The 20200-nt window shown below is 49.9% G+C and overlaps 2 protein-coding genes across 4 annotated transcripts; one reads left to right on the forward strand and one right to left on the reverse strand.

Annotated features, from left to right (window-relative positions):
• Positions 1-608: 608 nt before the first annotated feature.
• Positions 609-13237, reverse strand: lipf (lipase, gastric). Of its 2 annotated transcripts, none has more exons than XM_030400791.1 (11): positions 13146-13237; positions 12064-12193; positions 11862-11973; positions 9344-9542; positions 8413-8522; positions 8021-8157; positions 7667-7813; positions 7474-7545; positions 7189-7257; positions 6971-7081; positions 609-1790 (listed from the first exon to the last, which is right to left on the reverse strand). In XM_030400791.1, exons 2-11 carry the CDS (start codon positions 12190-12192, stop codon positions 1668-1670), a joined length of 1209 nt encoding a protein of 402 aa, XP_030256651.1. In that variant the 5' UTR covers position 12193; positions 13146-13237; the 3' UTR covers positions 609-1667. The 2 variants fall into 2 exon arrangements, with proteins under 2 accessions (XP_030256651.1, XP_030256650.1); XM_030400790.1 differs by having other exon boundaries at positions 12064-12197; positions 13146-13228.
• Positions 13238-13598: 361 nt separating this feature from the next.
• rnls (renalase, FAD-dependent amine oxidase) lies at positions 13599-18638 on the forward strand. 2 transcript variants are annotated; one of them, XM_030400793.1, is made up of 7 exons: positions 13599-13880; positions 14474-14579; positions 14798-14940; positions 15265-15423; positions 16695-16868; positions 18028-18203; positions 18315-18638. In XM_030400793.1, the coding sequence occupies exons 1-7, from the start codon at positions 13763-13765 to the stop codon at positions 18465-18467; spliced, it is 1029 nt and encodes a 342-aa protein (XP_030256653.1). In that variant the 5' UTR covers positions 13599-13762; the 3' UTR covers positions 18468-18638. The 2 variants fall into 2 exon arrangements, with proteins under 2 accessions (XP_030256653.1, XP_030256655.1); XM_030400795.1 differs by having other exon boundaries at positions 15268-15423.
• The last annotated feature ends 1562 nt before the right edge of the window (positions 18639-20200 follow it).

Below are 20200 nucleotides of genomic sequence, written 5' to 3' on the forward strand. Positions count from 1 at the left end.
TCTGCAACACAATGGACAGACATTATAACTTCAAACCTGTTATTTCTTCACATAGAAACCATAACCCACATCTATTAATTTTAGTTGATTTTAAATATTTTCAACAAAAATTCTTACAAATTGCACCTTTAAACAAATTTTTACTTTGTTATTTTGTCTGTTCTAAATTTCCCTAAAAAAAACTCTGGAAAGTTCAAAGTCTTCTGCAGCAGAAGCTCATAACTACGAACTTAGCTTCATGCTTCAGTTTTGTTTCATCATCACTATATTAAAACAGGCTGTTGATCAGTTATCTGAAAATGTACAGCCACTAACTGCAGGTGGAACTGTTGTGTAGCTAACTGACCAAACAAATGTTCGCATGCTAACATGTGACCTGTTTAGATTTAAAGTGCTAATATGGAGAACAGTTGTCATGCATGAAGATTTAAATCAACCTTTGACTAAATTAAAACACTGTACTAAATGAGTAAATATCAGTTAGCTTAGCATCATCACATATTTCCCCCTCATTATAAACTGTATGAATATTACTTACTGTACTTACTAACCCTACTTCTTTGTATGTACAGGGTTAGACAGAAATCAAACTTGTTTACAGAGCTACAGATGTTCACAGGTCTTTATTAGCTGAGATATTTTAGACTTCAGTGGATTTTATTTAGAATTTCCCTGAAAGACCTCCTTTTAACTAAATCTGGTTTAAAATACAATTTCACTGCTGCATTGTAGAACAAAAAGAAATATCAAACAAACAGGATGAAATGTCTTACAAACTGTATTTTCACTCACTTCAACCAAAGTTGACAGGATAGAGATGATGTGAGAAGAGTTTGTCTGTAAACACGTCTTCATGTTACACAATTTTTTTATTCAACTCATTCATTTTACATCTAAAATAGTTCACAATTACAGCATTTAACCATAAAAATGCAAGAAATACATGAAACATGTTGAACAGCTACGAGTGTAACAGAAACAAAAAGAAAACAGGTTGTATGTTTGTTTAGTCTCTAGATAATTGAAGCAATGACACGAATCATCTGAAACATTTCAAATTAAACTTTTCTGTATTTCAGCACAAAATAAATGTGATTATTAATAAAAACACTTTAGTGTTTGTTTCATTGATTTTGATTAAACACAAGGTTAATTTTAACAGAAACAGTGTCAGATTCAAATAGTTTGCAGATTAAAGTTATTTTAACTCCGCCCACAGCAATTCAAGCCACATGATTGGCTGCAGCTGCTCTTAGACTGACTGACAGCTCTTTAACTTGAGGATTCATACCAAAAAAATGTATTTATTTAAAAATGTAACCAAGGTTGGTGATGCTAATGTGACCATGTTAACATACTAAAGTTAACATTAGCTGTGCTGGGATGCTAACATTAGCATGAGTGTTCTTTAGCCACGCTGCTAATGTTGCTCAAACAACTCCTGACCAATAAGCAGCCTCGGGGCTGATGTGTGTCAGGCGCAGTTCCTTTATCATCCACCAGGTGTTGCTGGAGGCTTTTCACAATAAGGAGTTCAAGTACAAGCTGAAGAAATAATGTTTGAATAAAAACAAACATGAGGCTGAAATCAGTGAAAAATAAAACAGGTAAAAAGTTTAAAAAACTGTTTCAGAATGGTGGATGTTTACGCACACACACACACACGGTCAGTGGTGTTCCTGCAGCAGCTTCAGGATGGAGGGGAACATCACCTCAGGAGCATCCAGACCCCAGATAAAATCCAGATGGTCCCAGTGCTCAATGTGCTGATGGAAGACCAGGTCAGTCACCTGCAGACAGACAGACAGACAGAAAGACAGGTGAAGGGGAGACAGACGGGCAGACGTCACCGTGTGAGACACTGAGTCTAAAATATTATAAACGGTTTCCATATTTTATTTCAGTTGGCTACATTTTTGAAGTCTCACACCAGGAAGTGGTAAAGAAAAATAAGTCTATTTCATCTCCACTAGTTAATCTGTACCGAGGGCTGAGTGGAGCCGGCAGACCGTACCGAGGGCTGAGTGGGAGCCTGCAGACCTTACCTAGGGCTGAGTGGGAGCCTGCAGACCGTACCGAGGGCTGAGTGGGAGCCTGCAGACCGTACCGAGGGCTGAGTGGAGCCTGCAGACCTTACCGAGGGCTGAGTGGAGCCTGCAGACCGTACCGAGGGCTGAGTGGAGCCTGCAGACCTTACCGAGGGCTGAGTGGAGCCTGCAGACCGTACCGAGGGCTGAGTGGAGCCTGCAGACCGTACCGAGCACTGAGTGGAGCCTGCAGACCGTACCGAGGGCTGAGTGGAGCCTGCAGACCGTACCGAGGGCTGAGTGGAGCCTGCAGACCGTACCGAGGGCTGAGTGGAGCCTGCCCACCTTACCGAGGGCTGAGTGGAGCCTGCAGACCGTACCGAGGGCTGAGTGGAGCCTGCAGACCGTACCGAGGGCTGAGTGGAGCCTGCAGACCTTACCTAGGGCTGAGTGGGAGCCTGCAGACCGTACCGAGGGCTGAGTGGGAGCCTGCAGACCGTACCGAGGGCTGAGTGGAGCCTGCAGACAGGGCTGAGTGGGAGCCTGCAGACCTTACCGAGGGCTGAGTGGAGCCTGCAGACCGTACCGAGGGCTGAGTGGAGCCTGCAGACCGTACCGAGCACTGAGTGGAGCCTGCAGACCGTACCGAGGGCTGAGTGGAGCCTGCAGACCTTACCGAGGGCTGAGTGGAGCCTGCAGACCGTACCGAGGGCTGAGTGGAGCCTGCAGACCGTACCTAGGGCTGAGTGGAGCCTGCAGACCTTACCGAGGGCTGAGTGGAGCCTGCAGACCGTACCGAGCGCTGAGTGGAGCCTGCAGACCGTACCGAGGGCTGAGTGGAGCCTGCAGACCTTACCGAGGGCTGAGTGGAGCCTGCAGACCGTACCGAGGGCTGAGTGGAGCCTGCAGACCGTACCGAGCACTGAGTGGAGCCTGCAGACCGTACCGAGGGCTGAGTGGAGCCTGCAGACCGTACCGAGGGCTGAGTGGAGCCTGCAGACCGTACCGAGGGCTGAGTGGAAGCCTGCAGACAGGGCTGAGTGGAGCCTGCAGACCGTACCGAGGGCTGAGTGGAAGCCTGCAGACAGGGCTGAGTGGGAGCCTGCAGACCGTACCGAGGGCTGAGTGGGAGCCTGCAGACCGTACCGAGGGCTGAGTGGAGCCTGCAGACCGTACCGAGGGCTGAGTGGGAGCCTGCACACCTTACCGAGGGCTGAGTGGGAGCCTGCAGACCGTACCGAGGGCTGAGTGGAGCCTGCACACCTTACCGAGGGCTGAGTGGAAGCCTGCAGACCTTACCGAGGGCTGAGTGGAGCCTGCAGACCTTACCGAGGGCTGAGTGGGAGCCTGCAGACCGTACCGAGGGCTGAGTGGAGCCTGCCCACCTTACCGAGGGCTGAGTGGAGCCTGCAGACCGTACCGAGGGCTGAGTGGAGCCTGCCCACCTTACCGAGGGCTGAGTGGAGCCTGCAGACCGTACCGAGGGCTGAGTGGAGCCTGCAGACCTTACCGAGGGCTGAGTGGAGCCTGCAGACCGTACCGAGCACTGAGTGGAGCCTGCAGACCGTACCGAGGGCTGAGTGGAGCCTGCAGACCTTACCGAGGGCTGAGTGGAGCCTGCAGACCTTACCGAGGGCTGAGTGGGAGTCTGCAGACCGTACCGAGGGCTGAGTGGAGCCTGCAGACCGTACCGAGCACTGAGTGGAGCCTGCAGACCGTACCGAGGGCTGAGTGGAGCCTGCAGACCGTACCGAGGGCTGAGTGGAAGCCTGCAGACAGGGCTGAGTGGGAGCCTGCAGACCTTACCGAGGGCTGAGTGGAGCCTGCAGACCGTACCGAGGGCTGAGTGGAGCCTGCAGACCGTACCGAGGGCTGAGTGGGAGCCTGCAGACCGTACCGAGGGCTGAGTGGAGCCTGCAGACCGTACCGAGGGCTGAGTGGAGCCTGCACACCTTACCGAGGGCTGAGTGGGAGCCTGCAGACAGGGCTGAGTGGGAGCCTGCAGACCGTACCGAGGGCTGAGTGGAGCCTGCACACCTTACCGAGGGCTGAGTGGGAGCCTGCAGACAGGGCTGAGTGGGAGCCTGCAGACCGTACCGAGGGCTGAGTGGAGCCTGCACACCTTACCGAGGGCTGAGTGGAAGCCTGCAGACCTTACCGAGGGCTGAGTGGAGCCTGCAGACCGTACCGAGGGCTGAGTGGAGCCTGCAGACCTTACCGAGGGCTGAGTGGAGCCTGCAGACCGTACCGAGCACTGAGTGGAGCCTGCAGACCGTACCGAGGGCTGAGTGGAGCCTGCAGACCGTACCGAGGGCTGAGTGGAGCCTGCAGACCGTACCGAGGGCTGAGTGGAAGCCTGCAGACAGGGCTGAGTGGAGCCTGCAGACCGTACCGAGGGCTGAGTGGAAGCCTGCAGACAGGGCTGAGTGGGAGCCTGCAGACCGTACCGAGGGCTGAGTGGGAGCCTGCAGACCGTACCGAGGGCTGAGTGGAGCCTGCAGACCGTACCGAGGGCTGAGTGGAGCCTGCAGACCGTACCGAGGGCTGAGTGGGAGCCTGCAGACCGTACCGAGGGCTGAGTGGGAGCCTGCAGACCGTACCGAGGGCTGAGTGGAGCCTGCAGACCGTACCGAGGGCTCAGTGGAGCCTGCAGACCGTACCGAGGGCTGAGTGGAAGCCTGCAGACAGGGCTGAGTGGGAGCCTGCAGACCGTACCGAGGGCTGAGTGGGAGCCTGCAGACCTTACTGAGGGCTGAGTGGAGCCTGCAGACCTTACCGAGGGCTGAGTGGGAGCCTGCAGACCTTACCGAGGGCTGAGTGGAGCCTGCCCACCTTACCGAGGGCTGAGTGGAGCCTGCAGACCGTACCGAGGGCTGAGTGGAGCCTGCAGACCGTACCGAGGGCTGAGTGGAGCCTGCAGACCTTACCGAGGGCTGAGTGGAAGCCTGCAGACCTTACCGAGGGCTGAGTGGGAGCCTGTAGACCGTACCGAGGGCTGAGTGGGAGCCTGCAGACAGGGCTGAGTGGGAGCCTGCAGACCTTACCGAGGGCTGAGTGGAGCCTGCAGACCGTACCGAGGGCTGAGTGGAGCCTGCAGACCGTACCGAGGGCTGAGTGGAAGCCTGCAGACAGGGCTGAGTGGGAGCCTGCAGACCGTACCGAGGGCTGAGTGGGAGCCTGCAGACCGTACCGAGGGCTGAGTGGAGCCTGCAGACCGTACCGAGGGCTGAGTGGGAGCCTGCAGACCTTACCGAGGGCTGAGTGGAGCCTGCAGACCGTACCGAGGGCTGAGTGGAGCCTGCAGACCGTACCGAGGGCTGAGTGGGAGCCTGCAGACAGGGGTGAGTGGAAGCCTGCAGACCTTACCGAGGGCTGAGTGGGAGCCTGCAGACAGGACTGAGTGGGAGCCTGCAGACAGGGCTGAGTGGAAGCCTGCAGACCGTACCGAGGGCTGAGTGGAGCCTGCAGACCGTACCGAGGGCTGAGTGGAGCCTGCAGACCTTACCGAGGGCTGAGTGGAAGCCTGCAGACCTTACCGAGGGCTGAGTGGGAGCCTGTAGACCGTACCGAGGGCTGAGTGGGAGCCTGCAGACAGGGCTGAGTGGAAGCCTGCAGACCTTACCGAGGGCTGAGTGGAGCCTGCAGACCTTACCGAGGGCTGAGTGGGAGCCTGCAGACCTTACCGAGGGCTGAGTGGAGCCTGCCCACCTTACCGAGGGCTGAGTGGAGCCTGCAGACCGTACCGAGGGCTGAGTGGAGCCTGCAGACCGTACCGAGGGCTGAGTGGAGCCTGCAGACCTTACCGAGGGCTGAGTGGAAGCCTGCAGACCTTACTGAGGGCTGAGTGGGAGCCTGTAGACCGTACCGAGGGCTGAGTGGGAGCCTGCAGACAGGGCTGAGTGGAAGCCTGCAGACCTTACCGAGGGCTGAGTGGAGCCTGCAGACCGTACCGAGGGCTGAGTGGAGCCTGCAGACCGTACCGAGGGCTGAGTGGAAGCCTGCAGACAGGGCTGAGTGGGAGCCTGCAGACCGTACCGAGGGCTGAGTGGGAGCCTGCAGACCGTACCGAGGGCTGAGTGGAGCCTGCAGACCGTACCGAGGGCTGAGTGGGAGCCTGCAGACCTTACCGAGGGCTGAGTGGAGCCTGCAGACCGTACCGAGGGCTGAGTGGAGCCTGCAGACCGTACCGAGGGCTGAGTGGAGCCTGCAGACCGTACCGAGGGCTGAGTGGGAGCCTGCAGACAGGGGTGAGTGGAAGCCTGCAGACCTTACCGAGGGCTGAGTGGGAGCCTGCAGACAGGACTGAGTGGGAGCCTGCAGACAGGGCTGAGTGGAAGCCTGCAGACCGTACCGAGGGCTGAGTGGAGCCTGCAGACCGTACCGAGGGCTGAGTGGAGCCTGCAGACCGTACCGAGGGCTGAGTGGAGCCTGCAGACCTTACCGAGGGCTGAGTCGGAGCCTGCAGACCTTACCGAGGGCTAAGTGGGAGCCTGCAGACAGGGCTGAGTGGGAGCCTACAGACCGTACCGAGGGCTGAGTGGGAGCCTGCAGACAGGGCTGAGTGGGAGCCTGCAGACCGTACCGAGGGCTGAGTGGGAGCCTGCAGACCTTACCGAGGGCTGAGTGGGAGCCTGCAGACCTTACCGAGGGCTGAGTGGAGCCTGCAGACCGTACCGAGGGCTGAGTGGAGCCTGCAGACCTTACCGAGGGCTGAGTGGAGCCTGCAGACTGTACCGAGGGCTGAGTGGAAGCCTGCAGACCTTACCGAGGGCTGAGTGGAGCCTGCAGACCGTACCGAGGGCTGAGTGGAGCCTGCAGACCGTACTCAGGGCTGAGTGGAGCCTGCAGACCGTACCGAGGGCTAAGTGGAGCCTGCAGACCGTACTCAGGGCTGAGTCATGCCACTAGGTGCTGCTGTCACCTGGCTCCATCAGAGGGCTCACCTGAGTGAGAAGGACAGCCACGTCTTTGGGGTCCGCCAGCGTATCTTGTCCCCCTGAGAACAGAGCGGTGGGAACCTTCACATCCTGGACATTGTACTGAGGGGGAGTGGTCTGAGGATGGACACACGGAGGACAGACAGACAGGAAGTGAACAAAGCCATCTGTCAGTGTTTCCTTCACACACCTCAGTTACAAAGGACGGATGCAGTTTCACTCACCTGGTTGTAGTGTTTCATGTTTCCTGCAGCTCCAAAGTCAAACGCCATCAGCTTGCCTCCATGGACCGCCTGAAGACAACAACAACAACAACAACAGTGACAGCAAGGTCAGCGCAGTTTAGGGGGCGGGGTCAGGGAGTTGTGATGTCATGTCAGTTACGAGCATCCTCACAAAAAATCGTCAATTCATCTACAAAATGTTGATGACTGTAAACTAGTTTATAAAGTCAAAACATGAAGTCTGGTGTGTGTGTGTGTGTGTGTGTGTGTGTGTGTGTGTGTTACCTGGGCCCAGTGCACCATGTTCTGGACGGAGGTCCCAGCAGGACAGTGGGTGGTGTAGACTGGAGTCCGAGTCTGGAAACATACCAAGCATGAAGAATCTTAGAGACACATGAATAATATCTCATCGAAACCCACCTGATATGTTATTGATTAACAGGATTAAAGCAGCTGTCCAGGTGCGTTTTTAACGAACCACATTGAGGTTTTTCTCGTCGAAGCCACAGAGGATGAAGAAGACGTTTCCACACAGCTCACTGAGCAGCTTCTTCCCACACACGTGTTCTGCAAACCACTCGATCATGTAGCTCTGAGGCAGGAAGTCCCGCCTACCAAACACGTCCTTGAGACAACCAATCACATCGTCAATACGTCATAATTCAGTGTTTCCCACAGAATCAGACTTTAATTCTGGCAGTTTGTCCAGCTAGGTGCCATGGAGTGTGTGCCCTCGAGACAGCTGGCTAACAGGTGATAGCAGCTGGCTAACAGGTGATAGCAGCTGGCTAACAGGTGATAGCAGCTGGCTAACAGGTGATCGGTCTCTTACCCAGATGAGGTCGTCGGGCAGCACAGACAGTTTGGTCATGGGACTGGAGGTGAATGATACAGTGGCTACAGGAGCCAAACCAATGAACAGCTTGATCTTACTGGCCAGCTCAGGAAGCGTGGAGAACGCTATGAATGCTGGGAAATAGGAGACAGAGTCACACAGAATAATCAGACACCTTAATCCAGGCATGTCCAAACTATTCCACAAAGGGTCGGCAACCAGCCAAGAGCAAACAGTTTGAAAAATCAACTTTATGAAGATTGAGATCAGTTGATTGAATGAGTCAGGTCTGGTGTGCTGCAGCCACACCGGCCCTTTGTGGAATAGTTTGGACATGCCTGCCTTAATCTCTCAGGTGTCATGTCATCAAGTTTCATCTGCTGTGTTACCTATCGTGGTTCCTTGAGAGTGTCCGATGTAGTAGATCTGTTCCTGACCCGTCACTTTGAGGATGTAGTCTACAACTGCCGGAAGATCCTTCAAGGCCAGCTCATCATGACTGCACACAGACAGGTGTGTGGTGTCAGACAGGTGTTTGGTGTCAGACAGGTGTGGTGTCAGACAGGTGTGTGTGGTGTCAGACAGGTGTGTGGTGTCAGACAGGTGTGTGGTGTCAGACAGGTGTGTGTGGTGTCAGACAGGTGTGTGGTGTCAGACAGGTGTGTGTGGTGTCAGACAGGTGTGTGTGGTGTCAGACAGGTGTGTGGTGTCAGACAGGTGTGTGTGGTGTCAGACAGGTGTGTGGTGTCAGACAGGTGTGTGTGGTGTCAGACAGGTGTGTGGTGTCAGACAGGTGTGTGGTGTCAGACAGGTGTGTGGTGTCAGACAGGTGTGTGTGGTGTCAGACAGGTGTGTGGTGTCAGACAGGTGTGTGTGGTGTCAGACAGGTGTGTGGTGTCAGACAGGTGTGTGTGTGTCAGACAGGTGTGTGGTGTCAGACAGGTGTGTGGTGTCAGACAGGTGTGTGGTGTCAGACAGGTGTGTGTGGTGTCAGACAGGTGTGTGGTGTCAGACAGGTGTGTGGTGTCAGACAGGTGTGTGGTGTCAGACAGGTGTGTGGTGTCAGACAGGTGTGTGGTGTCAGACAGGTGTGTGGTGTCAGACAGGTGTGTGGTGTCAGACAGGTGTGTGGTGTCAGACAGGTGTGTGTGGTGTCAGACAGGTGTGTGGTGTCAGACAGGTGTGTGGTGTCAGACAGGTGTGTGGTGTCAGACAGGTGTGTGTGGTGTCAGACAGGTGTGTGGTGTCAGACAGGTGTGTGTGGTGTCAGACAGGTGTGTGGTGTCAGACAGGTGTGTGGTGTCAGACAGGTGTGTGTACCTGAATCTCCAGAAGTCGTCCTGGTCAGGTGTGAGTGTGCGGTGTTTCCTGGACCAGGTGTTTCCTCGGCTGTTTGCCAGCCACACGTCGTAGCCGCTGTCAGCCAGCGTGTAGCCCAGACTGGAGTTTGGCAGGTTGGTGATCCAGTTACTGCCGGCAGCCAGGAGGCCATGTTGGAGCAGCACGGCCGGCCGCGGACCTGCACAGCACAGGAGACCACTTCCTGTCACATGACCAAACTATGATCTGCCTATAATAGCTCAGTCCATAGGGACTCCAAGGTCGCCAGTTCAAGTCCCACTCGGACCCAAAAAAACAGAACAATGTGAACTGCAGGGTTTCCTCTACATGTAATTGACTGTGGCGCACCGCCACGGGAAAAATAAGAGCCGCCACACCTTCAAAATTCAGGCATAAATAAATCCAGTGTTAGAGAAAGGAAATATTTTACCGTCGTCTTCCACCGCAGTCTTTGACGTTAACTAGCATGTTGGATATTTCGCTTGATAATTAGCTAGAGGATTAAAATGGTCACTTAGAGCGGAGTCACCGCATCCGACCAGTTTTCCGACAGTAGCACAAATTACATTCCGTACCCAAACGGAGGGTATAAATTGATACCGACGCCCGAAGGAAAATTGGACGGACGCAATTTTTAAAAGTGAAAGTAAGACAGCGTAGAGGGAATGAGTTCTGGGAGGGTGCAAGCACACATGAATGAGCGCATATGAAATATAAATGCTGATCATTTGTGTCGCTAATAATGACTCGTAAAACCTGACCCGCCTCTCCAGGCATCCGACCCGAGCATTTCTTTACAATATTAGAGTTCATGGTGGCTGTGTGAGAGCATTATAACCAGAGAAAAAAAAAGAAATTCCCTAAGTAGCCTATGACATCTATCTATAATACAAGGAATCTCTGTCTGTGTGTGTGTGTGTGTGTGTGTGTGTGTGTGTGTGTGTGTTCCTCAAATATCTCTGCGGATCAGGATCAGACTGACCTGAGACTTTCAACATGGCTGCTGCGTGGTTCAGTGGTGTGTAATAAGCATTTGCTTGGACTGCAATGATAGCGTGAATAAATTATTTCATAAATGCTTTACAAATTCTGCAAGCATTGTCCACCGGAGCCACCACAGTCACGTGGGCACCAGAGCCAATCACTGCACACCGTGGCCAAGTGCGCACCAGAGCCAATCACTGCAGAGATCAAGCCCACGACATACCTTTAAAAAACAAGTGGATTTATACCTGCAGCGGCGCGAGCTGGACCGGGATTTTGCCGGCGGTTCGGTTCCGTTCTGTGCATCTAAACTGACTGTTGTGGATTAATGAGATTAAACAAGTCCAAGTCTGTTCGGGTCTGAGGAGATATTGGTTGTTGAGGAACAGGAAGATGTGGGAGGGACATCGGCAGATGATTGACAGCAGCAGTGATGTGTTGGAGACGGCGACAGATATAGCGAGTTTTGAGAGTTGAGAGATTTGGGACATATAGCGTGTTTGGAGTGTATAGTTAGTGTGTTATGTAGTATTTGGTGTGGTGTGTTTAGTGAGTAGTGGAGTCGTGTTGTGAGGCAAACCAAGGAGGAGACAGCTGAATGTGGAACAGGCAGGAATGAGCTGAGCCCTGAGCCTGAGGCATTTAAATGTAAATAGTTACACATAGCTTTGTAAATTTCAAAAACTTATGCACCAATTTAGCAAACAACAATTTATATTTGCATTATAACTAATGCAATTGGTCCATTAAACATATTTGTGGTTTTCACAGTAAAAAAACTAACTTTTTCTACTCTGATTTTATGTTATTTTGTGATTTTAGGTCCATACTGTTAATATAGTACCTTAAAATGAAAAAATAACTGTACAGTCACACATGTGAGGTTGTGCTGAAAATAATTACACCAAGTGAGGCAAGGTAAATAGTTTTTAAGGTGACATATAATCAAAAACAGCCAGTTATATCCCTGACGTCCCACCTTCAAACAGCCTCATTTGGCCATCCATGAAAAAGCTACTTAACCTCCCACTTTTCTACAGGAATACATGCTTCCTACAGGCACTGCACTAGTAAGTATAAATATTACAGTATGATGACCCAAACTGGACCCCCCCCCCCACGCCACACTCTCAGAAAATACTGGGGGAAAGGCTGCACTGGCAGCTGGAGAATGTTGGTTCCCATCCTGGGCATTGCTGAGGTGCCCTTGAGCAACGCACCGACCCCTCACACTGCTCGTCGTGGCATGTGTGGCAGCCCCTTCACTCATCTCCTCTACACTGCCTGTTTGTGTGTGCGCACCTGTGTGTAGTGTGAGTGGAAAAAAGAATTTCCCAATTTGGGATTTAAATAGTATATAAAATTTTAAACAAAAATGTAATTAATCTGTCTCCGGGAGTGAAAAAGTTACTAAATACACGACTCAAGTACTGAACTTGTAACAGAGTATTCAAAGACTGTTTTGTGTGTGTGTGTGTGTGTGTGTGTGTGTGTGTGTGTGTGTGCGCGCGACCTGTAGTGTGCTTCAGTCCCTGTGGGATCCTGTTGACAGTCAGAATGTATCCGTCCTCCGTCACCACCTCATGTTCCTCTGCAGGGTAACCCCAGTGTCTGATGATCTCTGACTGCACACACACACATACACACACACACAAACATCATCATAATGAAACTAACAAGAATCACTGTGTACTGTGTGTACTGTGTGTACTCACGATGTTCATGTGTACTTCAGGGTCCAGCCTCTCTTGCAGTCTATGTGGGTGTTGGTGCAGATTGGAGACAGACGACCTGCTACCATTCACAGTGCAGAGCATCAACACACACACCACAACACACAACATCCTGTCTGACACACACACACACACACACACACGATAAGATCAGGATCAAATCAACTTTCAGAGGCTCAAAGGAAAATTATACAGGTCAGCACTGTGTGTGTGTGTGTTTGGGTGTGTGTGTGTTTGGGTGTGTGTGTGTGTGTGTGTGTGGAGGACTTTGATCAGCTGATATCAGTTGACTGATGACATCATGATCACTTCTTCTTCTTCTGTGTTAAAGTTCATTCAGACTTCTTCCTGACTTTTAATACTTGTGACTGAACTGTTGCCGTAGTAGCACAACGTATACTCTGAAGTACTCTGAAGTACACACTGTACTCTGAAGTACTCTGAAGTACACACTGTACTCTGAAGTACTCTGAAGTACACATTGTACTCTGAAGTACAACATGTACTCTGAAGTAATCTGAAGTACACATTGTACTCTGACGGGATGTGTGGTGGTGAGTGCGTTCACTGACCAAACAAACAGATGTGTGTGTTTCTGTTCCTCTGACTGTCTGCTGCCTGTTTTAATGCCCTTTGAGCCAGACAGCAGCTTTCTGACTGGTTCTGTTTCCTGACTGGTTCTGTTTCCTGCCTGTTTCCTGACTGGTTCTGTTTCCTGACTGGTTCTGTTTCCTGCCTGTATCCTGACTGGTTCTGTTTCCTGACTGGTTCTGTTTCCTGACTGGTTCTGTTTCCTGCCTGTATCCTGACTGGTTCTGTTTCCTGACTGGTTCTGTTTCCTGCCTGTATCCTGACTGGTTCTGTTTCCTGACTGGTTCTGTTTTTTCAGCAGGCTGTGAACTCAACACTGACTGTTTCTCTCAGTGAATCTTTAATAAATCACGCACGAGCTTCAGTAGAATCAGACGGTTTGAACTTCCGGTCGTTGCGTCATCAACAGTTCCTGTGAACACACTGCCGATAATAATCATCAATATTCATTAATAGCGTTATTAATCACTCACCTGTCTGTTGCTCGTCTGACTCCGGACTGCTCTATGATCACGTGACTGAATTGAACAAACGGAAGAGACCCGCTGTGACGTCAGAGGGAGTAGCTCTCTGTGATTGGTCACATTAAAACATCTGGTTTTTAGCTGTTTGTTTTCCGCTGATCAATCACGACGTTTTCTGATCGACTGTCCTCTGATCGATCAGAAAGCAAGTTAATAACAAGAAACGTTTTTTTTCTCTGTGACATTTAAACTCGAGTCTGACGGACGGCCTTCAGAATAAAAGCATAATATATCAAAGGAAAATAACAAACTTTACTGTGAAGTTGAGTTTCTTCCACTGAAACAAGATTTACACACGAATGCTACTAAATAAGTTTTCCTTTAATAAACTCACTATTCTTTATTGGAACTCGGTTGTGATTTTATTCTGAAGCGATGTGACATATATTTTGAAAAGCTCGGCCGGATGTGACCCCGGTATAGTTCTTGTTGGCCATCAGCTGTTTCATAACGCGGGAGGCGTGTTTGACTTCTGCTCTTGATCCAGAGACATGTCGGACTGGAACAAATAAACCCGGATTATTGTTCCGTTCTTGTGTTGACCCGACTCTGGTTCCGTGCTAAACATGTCCCGGGTTCTGATCGTCGGAGCGGGCCTGACAGGCAGCCTGTGCGCATGTCTGCTGAGGAGAGAGCTTCAGAACAAAGTCCACATAGTGGTGTGGGACAAGGCGAAGGGCTCAGGTGAGTCACAGTCAGATCCTCATTCAGAAATCTGACAGTTTAATATTCTCGCGTCTATATTCAAACAACGGTACCGAGCAGAACCTGACTGGAAGCACATTATCTGTCAGGAGGCTGCCCTCTTCGATTCGGACTGGAACATTTTCAAAAAGCGAACTTTAATAAATCAAATCTGTTTAAAGCTTGAAAAGAAAGAAAGACTTGGCTGAAAATGTGTCTGAAATTCCGTCATTAAAACACCAAAGTGTGTTCTGAGATTCTGCTGAGATACGTCTACTGTAGTAGGTAGGGTGAGCCTAACCCTAACAGGTAGGCTAACAGCTGGGTTAGTCTACCTGTTAGAGTTAGCCTAACCCTAACAGGTAGGCTAACAGCTGGGTTAGTCTACCTGTTAGAGTTAGCCTAACCCTAACAGGTAGGCTAACAGGTAGGGTTAGTCTACCTGTTAGAGTTAGCCTAACCCTAACAGGTAGGCTAACAGGTAGGGTTAGTCTACCTGTTAGAGTTAGCCTAACCCTAACAGGTAGGCTAACAGGTAGGGTTAGTCTACCTGTTAGAGTTAGGCTCACCTTACCTGTCTGTGTGCCTGACAGGGGGCAGGATGTCCACCAGTCGTCCTCCTGACTCCTCATCTCACTCGGCTGATCTTGGAGCTCAGTACATCACAGCCACGGCGGCCTACGCTCAGTCACACCACAGGTACGACCCTCGCCTGTCTGACCCTCACCTGTCTGACCCTCACCTGTCTGACCCTCAGAGCTCAGATTCACAACCATCATCAGCACAGATTCAAACTCCATAAACTATTATTAGACTGAACAAAGCTAACAACCCGTTTCCTTCAACAGCCACTCATCATGTGAGCTTTTATTGTGAAGGTCTTACTGTGTGTGTGTGTGTGTGTGTGTGTGTGTCAGTGTGTACTCTGAGCTGATGGCTGCTGGTGTCCTGCAGCCTCTCGACGGTCTGGTTGAAGGACTGAGGCAGAGAGACGGCAGCACGGACTACATGACGCCACTCGGCATGAGCAGTGTGGTCAAACACTTCCTGTCTGAGTCAGGTACACGCCCACCTGTCTGTCTGTCCACCTGTCTGTCTGAATCGGTCGAAATAGTCGTGGTCAGACATGATGAACACCTCGGGTGCTCTTCTTCATCGTGAGACTGGAAACAAACAGCAGATAACAGAATCAGAGCTGCCTGAGTTAATTAACATCATGTTATAATTTTATATCTGTGATGTCATCCATCAGCATGTGATGTCATCCATCAGCATGTGATGTCACCTGAACAGAAAGTAGACTATAAAACAGTAAATGAATGCATTTTAAAAATGAAGTGAGTTAAAGTTGAATATTAACGGTGATGTTTGTTTTCTCTGTGAGGAGCTGATTTGTTCTTCGAGCGCCATGTGACCGGCCTGTACCGCCGCGGTGCATCATGGGAGGTCCAGAGGAAGGCGGGAGACAGTGAGATGTTTGACGCCGTCGTCCTGACGATGCCGGTGCCTCAGATCCTTCAGCTGCAGGGAGACGTGGGACACAGTGAGTGTTTCACACAGCTAGTAACTGAGTACATTTACTCTGTTACTCTACCTCTGGACAGTAATCGAGTACTTTACTGGAGAACGTGTTGCTGACACAGCAGAAAAACAAAACATTATCATTCAGGTTAAACATCTCGAAGACGTGTCACTGCTGCACGAGTACTTTTACTCTGAATACTTTAAGTACACGTTACTGATGCCGCCTCGATTACCCAGCATGCTCTGAGAGTCCTGACTGGTGGAAGAAGTATCAACAACAAAGTACACGCAGTACAAAGTAGAGTGTGTAGTGATGTAGATTGACCACATGGTGGCAGCTGTGATGTCACAATGACTTCAAGATATTGATCATTCAGGTTATTGATTATAGAAACTGTCTGAAACAGTGACATGAACAGAATAAGTTGTTCCAAGGGCTTTTATTTTGATGAGGTGAAAAAATTAATGTTTCCTTCTGCAGCACACACACACACACACACACACACACACAGGATCAACACCCTTTCCTCTGATGGTAAATGAATCCCTCGTCTCAGATCTGATCTCAGATCAGGTCTTTGGTGAACACATTCACCTGAAAAGCTGCAGAACCTTTCTGGTGTGTGAGTGTGTGTGTGTGCGTGTGTGCGTGTGTGTGTTTGTGTGTGTCAGATATGAGTCATGAAGGTTTTTACAGTCTGAAGAAACTGATCCTCAGTGATAAACGCCTTTGTCAGTTTTTATATGAAAACATAAAACCAGTTGGACCTTTGTTCACATCAGTTCTCACATCATCAGAAATCCTCCCGCGTCCTTCAGGCCTCAGGAGAGAGTCAGTGAGGAGGGTTAGAGACCTGAGGTGAAGCTCTGACTGACCTCAGGACTCAGCACAGACTCTGGTTCTGTTTCTGGTTCTGGTGGTTCTCTGACTCCTCTCTGTAACGTTCATGAAGTAAGTCCATTTCCCGTCCAGCTCCAGTCAGCAGTCAGCAGAACAGAACCTGGAGGTCCGCTCCGGGTCACTGCTGCAGTCAGGCTGATCAACAGAGTGAAGATGAGTTACAAAGTCGTCTCTGAGCTCTGCTCCCGTCAGTGAACGGCTCCGGATCAGAACCGGATGAACCTCCAGGTGTTTATTCCTCCAGCAGGTCTGGTTCTGCTCCCACTCTCTCCTGCAGAGCTGGAGGCTCTGGACAGCTGGATCATCAGATGATCAGCAAAGGTCTTAAACAGATATTTGACCTGTCTCTCTCTCTCTCTCTCTCTCTCCGTCTGTCTGTCTGTCTGCAGTGCTGTCTGTGGAGCAGAAGCAGCAGTTAGACGGGGTCGTGTATTCGTCTCGTTTTGCCCTCGCTCTCTTCTTCCCTCCAGACGTGGTCTTCAGTTTCCCCTGGGCGGCTCGATACGTCACCAACAACCGCTCCATCTGCTACATCGCTGCAGACTCCCGCAAACGCAACGCAGGTCTGTCTGTCTGCTCACCTGTCTGTCTGCTCACCTGTCTGTCTGCTCACCTGTTTGTGTCCTCCTCCGCCCGTCTTACCTACATGGATAAGATCAATCTCTGACTCTTTGCTTTATTTTTCAAAACAAAGCTTAATGAGCATGAAGCTAATTAGTTTTTAATTTTACTATTAACTTTGCATCATTTCTACCATCTACAGTCTGTTTGAGTCACAGTTAGTAGTTAGCAGGCGAGCTAATTAGCCTTTAGCCTTCTAATGCAGATAGACAGGACGTCAGAGCTAAGTAAACTTCAGTCTGTTTCACCAAATCAGCATTTTAATGTGACGACACTGAGATCAGCCTCAGCTTAAGTTAGCATGCTAACCCCCTAACCCTGCTATGATGTCATATCAGAGTGTAACTCAGTAGCCCCGTTCAGTGAATGCGCTAACTCTCCTCCTCTGTGTGAAAGACTCAGAGGCGGCGCTGATCCGCCCCTGGAGGTAGAATCAGAGGCGCAGTATTGGCGAACCGAGCCAGTGTGAACGGATAAGCCGGCTGCGTATCGAGGGCGTGTCGGTCTGACAGTCTGACTGCACAGGGCTTCACTCAACTAAATACAGTCCTCCTTTATGTTCTATCTAGTCTTCGTCACATTTCTGCCCGAAAACAGCGTCTGTCCGCGGTTTGTTTCCTACACTGTTGTGTTGTTGTAGTTACTGTTGTCACGGTGACGGTCAGCCTCCGTCCCGCAGTGACAGAGTCAGACAGCGTCCAGTTTACTGATGGTGATTATGTAATTCTGTAATTTAGAGTGAAAAATGTAAGTCTGTCACTTTCCAGGAGGTTTGGAGGGTCAGGATCTCAATCGCAACACATTATAACAACATCCATATGATTATAAACCATCAGCAGGTTTAGATTGACAGGAGAACACCTGGGAAAAACCTTGAAAACACACCGACGTCATCATCATGACGTCACCGTCACGCCTCTTTCGGAGCAGCGCCGACTTTCTGTGTGAATTACACAGCGGTTCGTCTTTAAGGCGGAGCTGCTTCGCTCTGTGTGAATCACCATCGATGGAGAATTGGCGAACCGCCGCTGCAGAGATAATGTGGCGACTCTAAGTAAAAAGGGCTCGTGACCGACTGAATGTCTGTGTGTGTCCCTCCAGACGGTCCCGGTCGAGGTCCGTCCCTCGTCGTCCACACCAGCGTCCCGTTCGGCGTGGAGCACCTGGAGAAAGACAAGGAGGACGTCCAGCCAATCATCTTACAGGAACTGCACAAGCTACTTCCTGATCTGCCTCAGCCAATTAGCATCAAGTGTCAGAAGTGGAGGTACTCCCAGGTGAGCCATCGTAGGTTGTGTGTGAACAGTGAGAAATCCTACAGACTTTGTGACCCTGAACTGCTCTCAGCGATGGTGTTTGATTTATGGTTCCTTCTGTCCCCCCTGCAGGTGCTGACCTCGGTGCCCGACTGTCCGGGTCACATGACCATCCATGATCGCCCGCTGCTTGTATGCGGAGGCGACTCCTTCGTCCACTCAAACTTCGACGGCTGCGTGGAGTCTGCACTGAGCGTGCTCAGCGTGCTGAAGGCCTCGCTGTGAGGCTGCCGTCCAGGCGGAAGTGACGACATCAGAAGGATCTGACTTTGACACGGGTCAATATTCAGTCAGGTCGTTAATGAACAATCCAAATGTTCTGAACTTATCTATTTACATTTAACAGTGATTATATTTCAATGATGTGTTTAATAAAGTGAAGGTTTGTGAACGGATCAATACGTTTCTTATATTAAAGATCTGAAGCTATCAGAGGGTCAGTGTGACAAACTGAAGTGATCAATAAAGTGTCATCATGAGGTCAGTCTGTCTCACCTGTCTCACCTGATGACATTCAGAGGCAGTTACAGTAAAACAGAATGAAGAAGCTTTGTGTCTCTGCTTCTATAAAAAGATCAGTTAGTTTTGGTTTGATGCCCACAAGGTTGTATGTGTGTCTGTGGGCTCAGTAGTGCTCCTGCATTGCATTGTGGGAGGATGAACCGATGACATCGTCAGCTTTAGCTTTTTTATGATTAGCTCATGCTAGCATGCTAACACTGAGACGACTGCTTCAGCTTTATGAATCACATCGAGGTGTCGAGCAGAGTACAGATTTATTAAATAATAGTTAATGATTATAAATATTACATTTACTGTGGTCAGCAGTAAGTACAAGTAAGCTAACAGCTCCACAGATGAAATGAATTTATCTACATGTATACATATGTAGATATACACATATGTATACATGTATATATACATATATGTATATATACATGTATACATATATATACACGTGTATATATATACATACACACACATATATATATATACGTATATATACATACACATATATACATACACATACACATATATATACATATATATATATATATATAACAAGTGTCTAAACCTCAGAGCCAGCGTCTTGTTATTGGAGGGTCACTGGTTCGATTCCTCTGGTCTGCATGCCCCCCCACACAGACACAGCACTACTCCTGACCTTTAGTTAATAACACTTAGAAACTGAACATACTTGTTGTCTCTGTACTTGTTCTGTGCACAATGACAATAAAGTAGAATCTGATCTGATGTGCTGGTCGGCAGTTTACATGTCAGCCGCCGCCATCAGTGTGTGAAAATCTGTCTGAGTTACTGTGAATCACTTTGGACTGAAACGTCCTCACAGCGAACACGGAGACTCATCTACTCACTAGTCCGTCTTTACAGCCACTTTAGTTACACACTGTTCTAACTCTGACTTTACAACTTGTACATTGATCAGTTTATAGAAAACCTGGATAGTAATTGTGCAGTCAGACTCTTAGTGGTGGAGACGTTTCAGTCATGTGACCGTGATGTCGTCTGTTTGTAGCCTAACATTAGCTTCTTACTGCTTACTGAGATTATCTGGATCAACAGAACCTGGAAGAATCAGAACCTTCAGATTATTTCCTGTAATAATTCAGAATACAGTTCAATAATCTCAGAGGAACCAGCGAGATGCTAACTGCAGTTAGCTACAGACAGACAGACAGACGTCCTCCAGCAGCAGGTGTAAACTGTCTTAATGTCCTTCATTTATTTCAAATCTGATTCTTGATACTGTGGCAGCGTTGTTGTTGTGACTTTCAATGAAGCTAATCTGAACTGACTGACAGCTCTTACAGGACTACAGCTGAGTGTCAGAGGTTGAAACTAGGCGTGTTTAAGTTGAACTCCAGCTGACCTCCTGCAGAGGACTCAGACTCTACGTGACGGGAACAGAAAGGGCCAATAAGAGTGGACAGTACAGA

This window comes from Sparus aurata, chromosome 20, assembly GCF_900880675.1.
Source record: "Sparus aurata chromosome 20, fSpaAur1.1, whole genome shotgun sequence".
Classification (NCBI taxonomy): Eukaryota; Metazoa; Chordata; class Actinopteri; order Spariformes; family Sparidae; genus Sparus; species Sparus aurata.

Excerpts from the sequence above, each read along its gene's own strand:
- lipf (XM_030400791.1), bottom strand. The coding sequence starts at position 12,192 with ATGTTGTGTGTTGTGGTGTGTGTGTTGATGCTCTGCACTGTGAATGGT. Across the intron at positions 7,814-8,020 it reads TGCCCGACGACCTCATCTGG|GACGTGTTTGGTAGGCGGGA; the intron begins GTAAGAGACCGA and ends GGTTGTCTCAAG. Across the intron at positions 1,791-6,970 it reads TGGCTGTCCTTCTCACTCAG|GTGACTGACCTGGTCTTCCA; the intron begins GTGAGCCCTCTG and ends GTCTGTCTGCAG.
- rnls (XM_030400793.1), top strand. The coding sequence starts at position 13,763 with ATGTCCCGGGTTCTGATCGTCGGAGCGGGCCTGACAGGCAGCCTGTGC. Across the intron at positions 13,881-14,473 it reads GGACAAGGCGAAGGGCTCAG|GGGGCAGGATGTCCACCAGT; the intron begins GTGAGTCACAGT and ends TGTGCCTGACAG. Across the intron at positions 18,204-18,314 it reads AGAAGTGGAGGTACTCCCAG|GTGCTGACCTCGGTGCCCGA; the intron begins GTGAGCCATCGT and ends TCCCCCCTGCAG.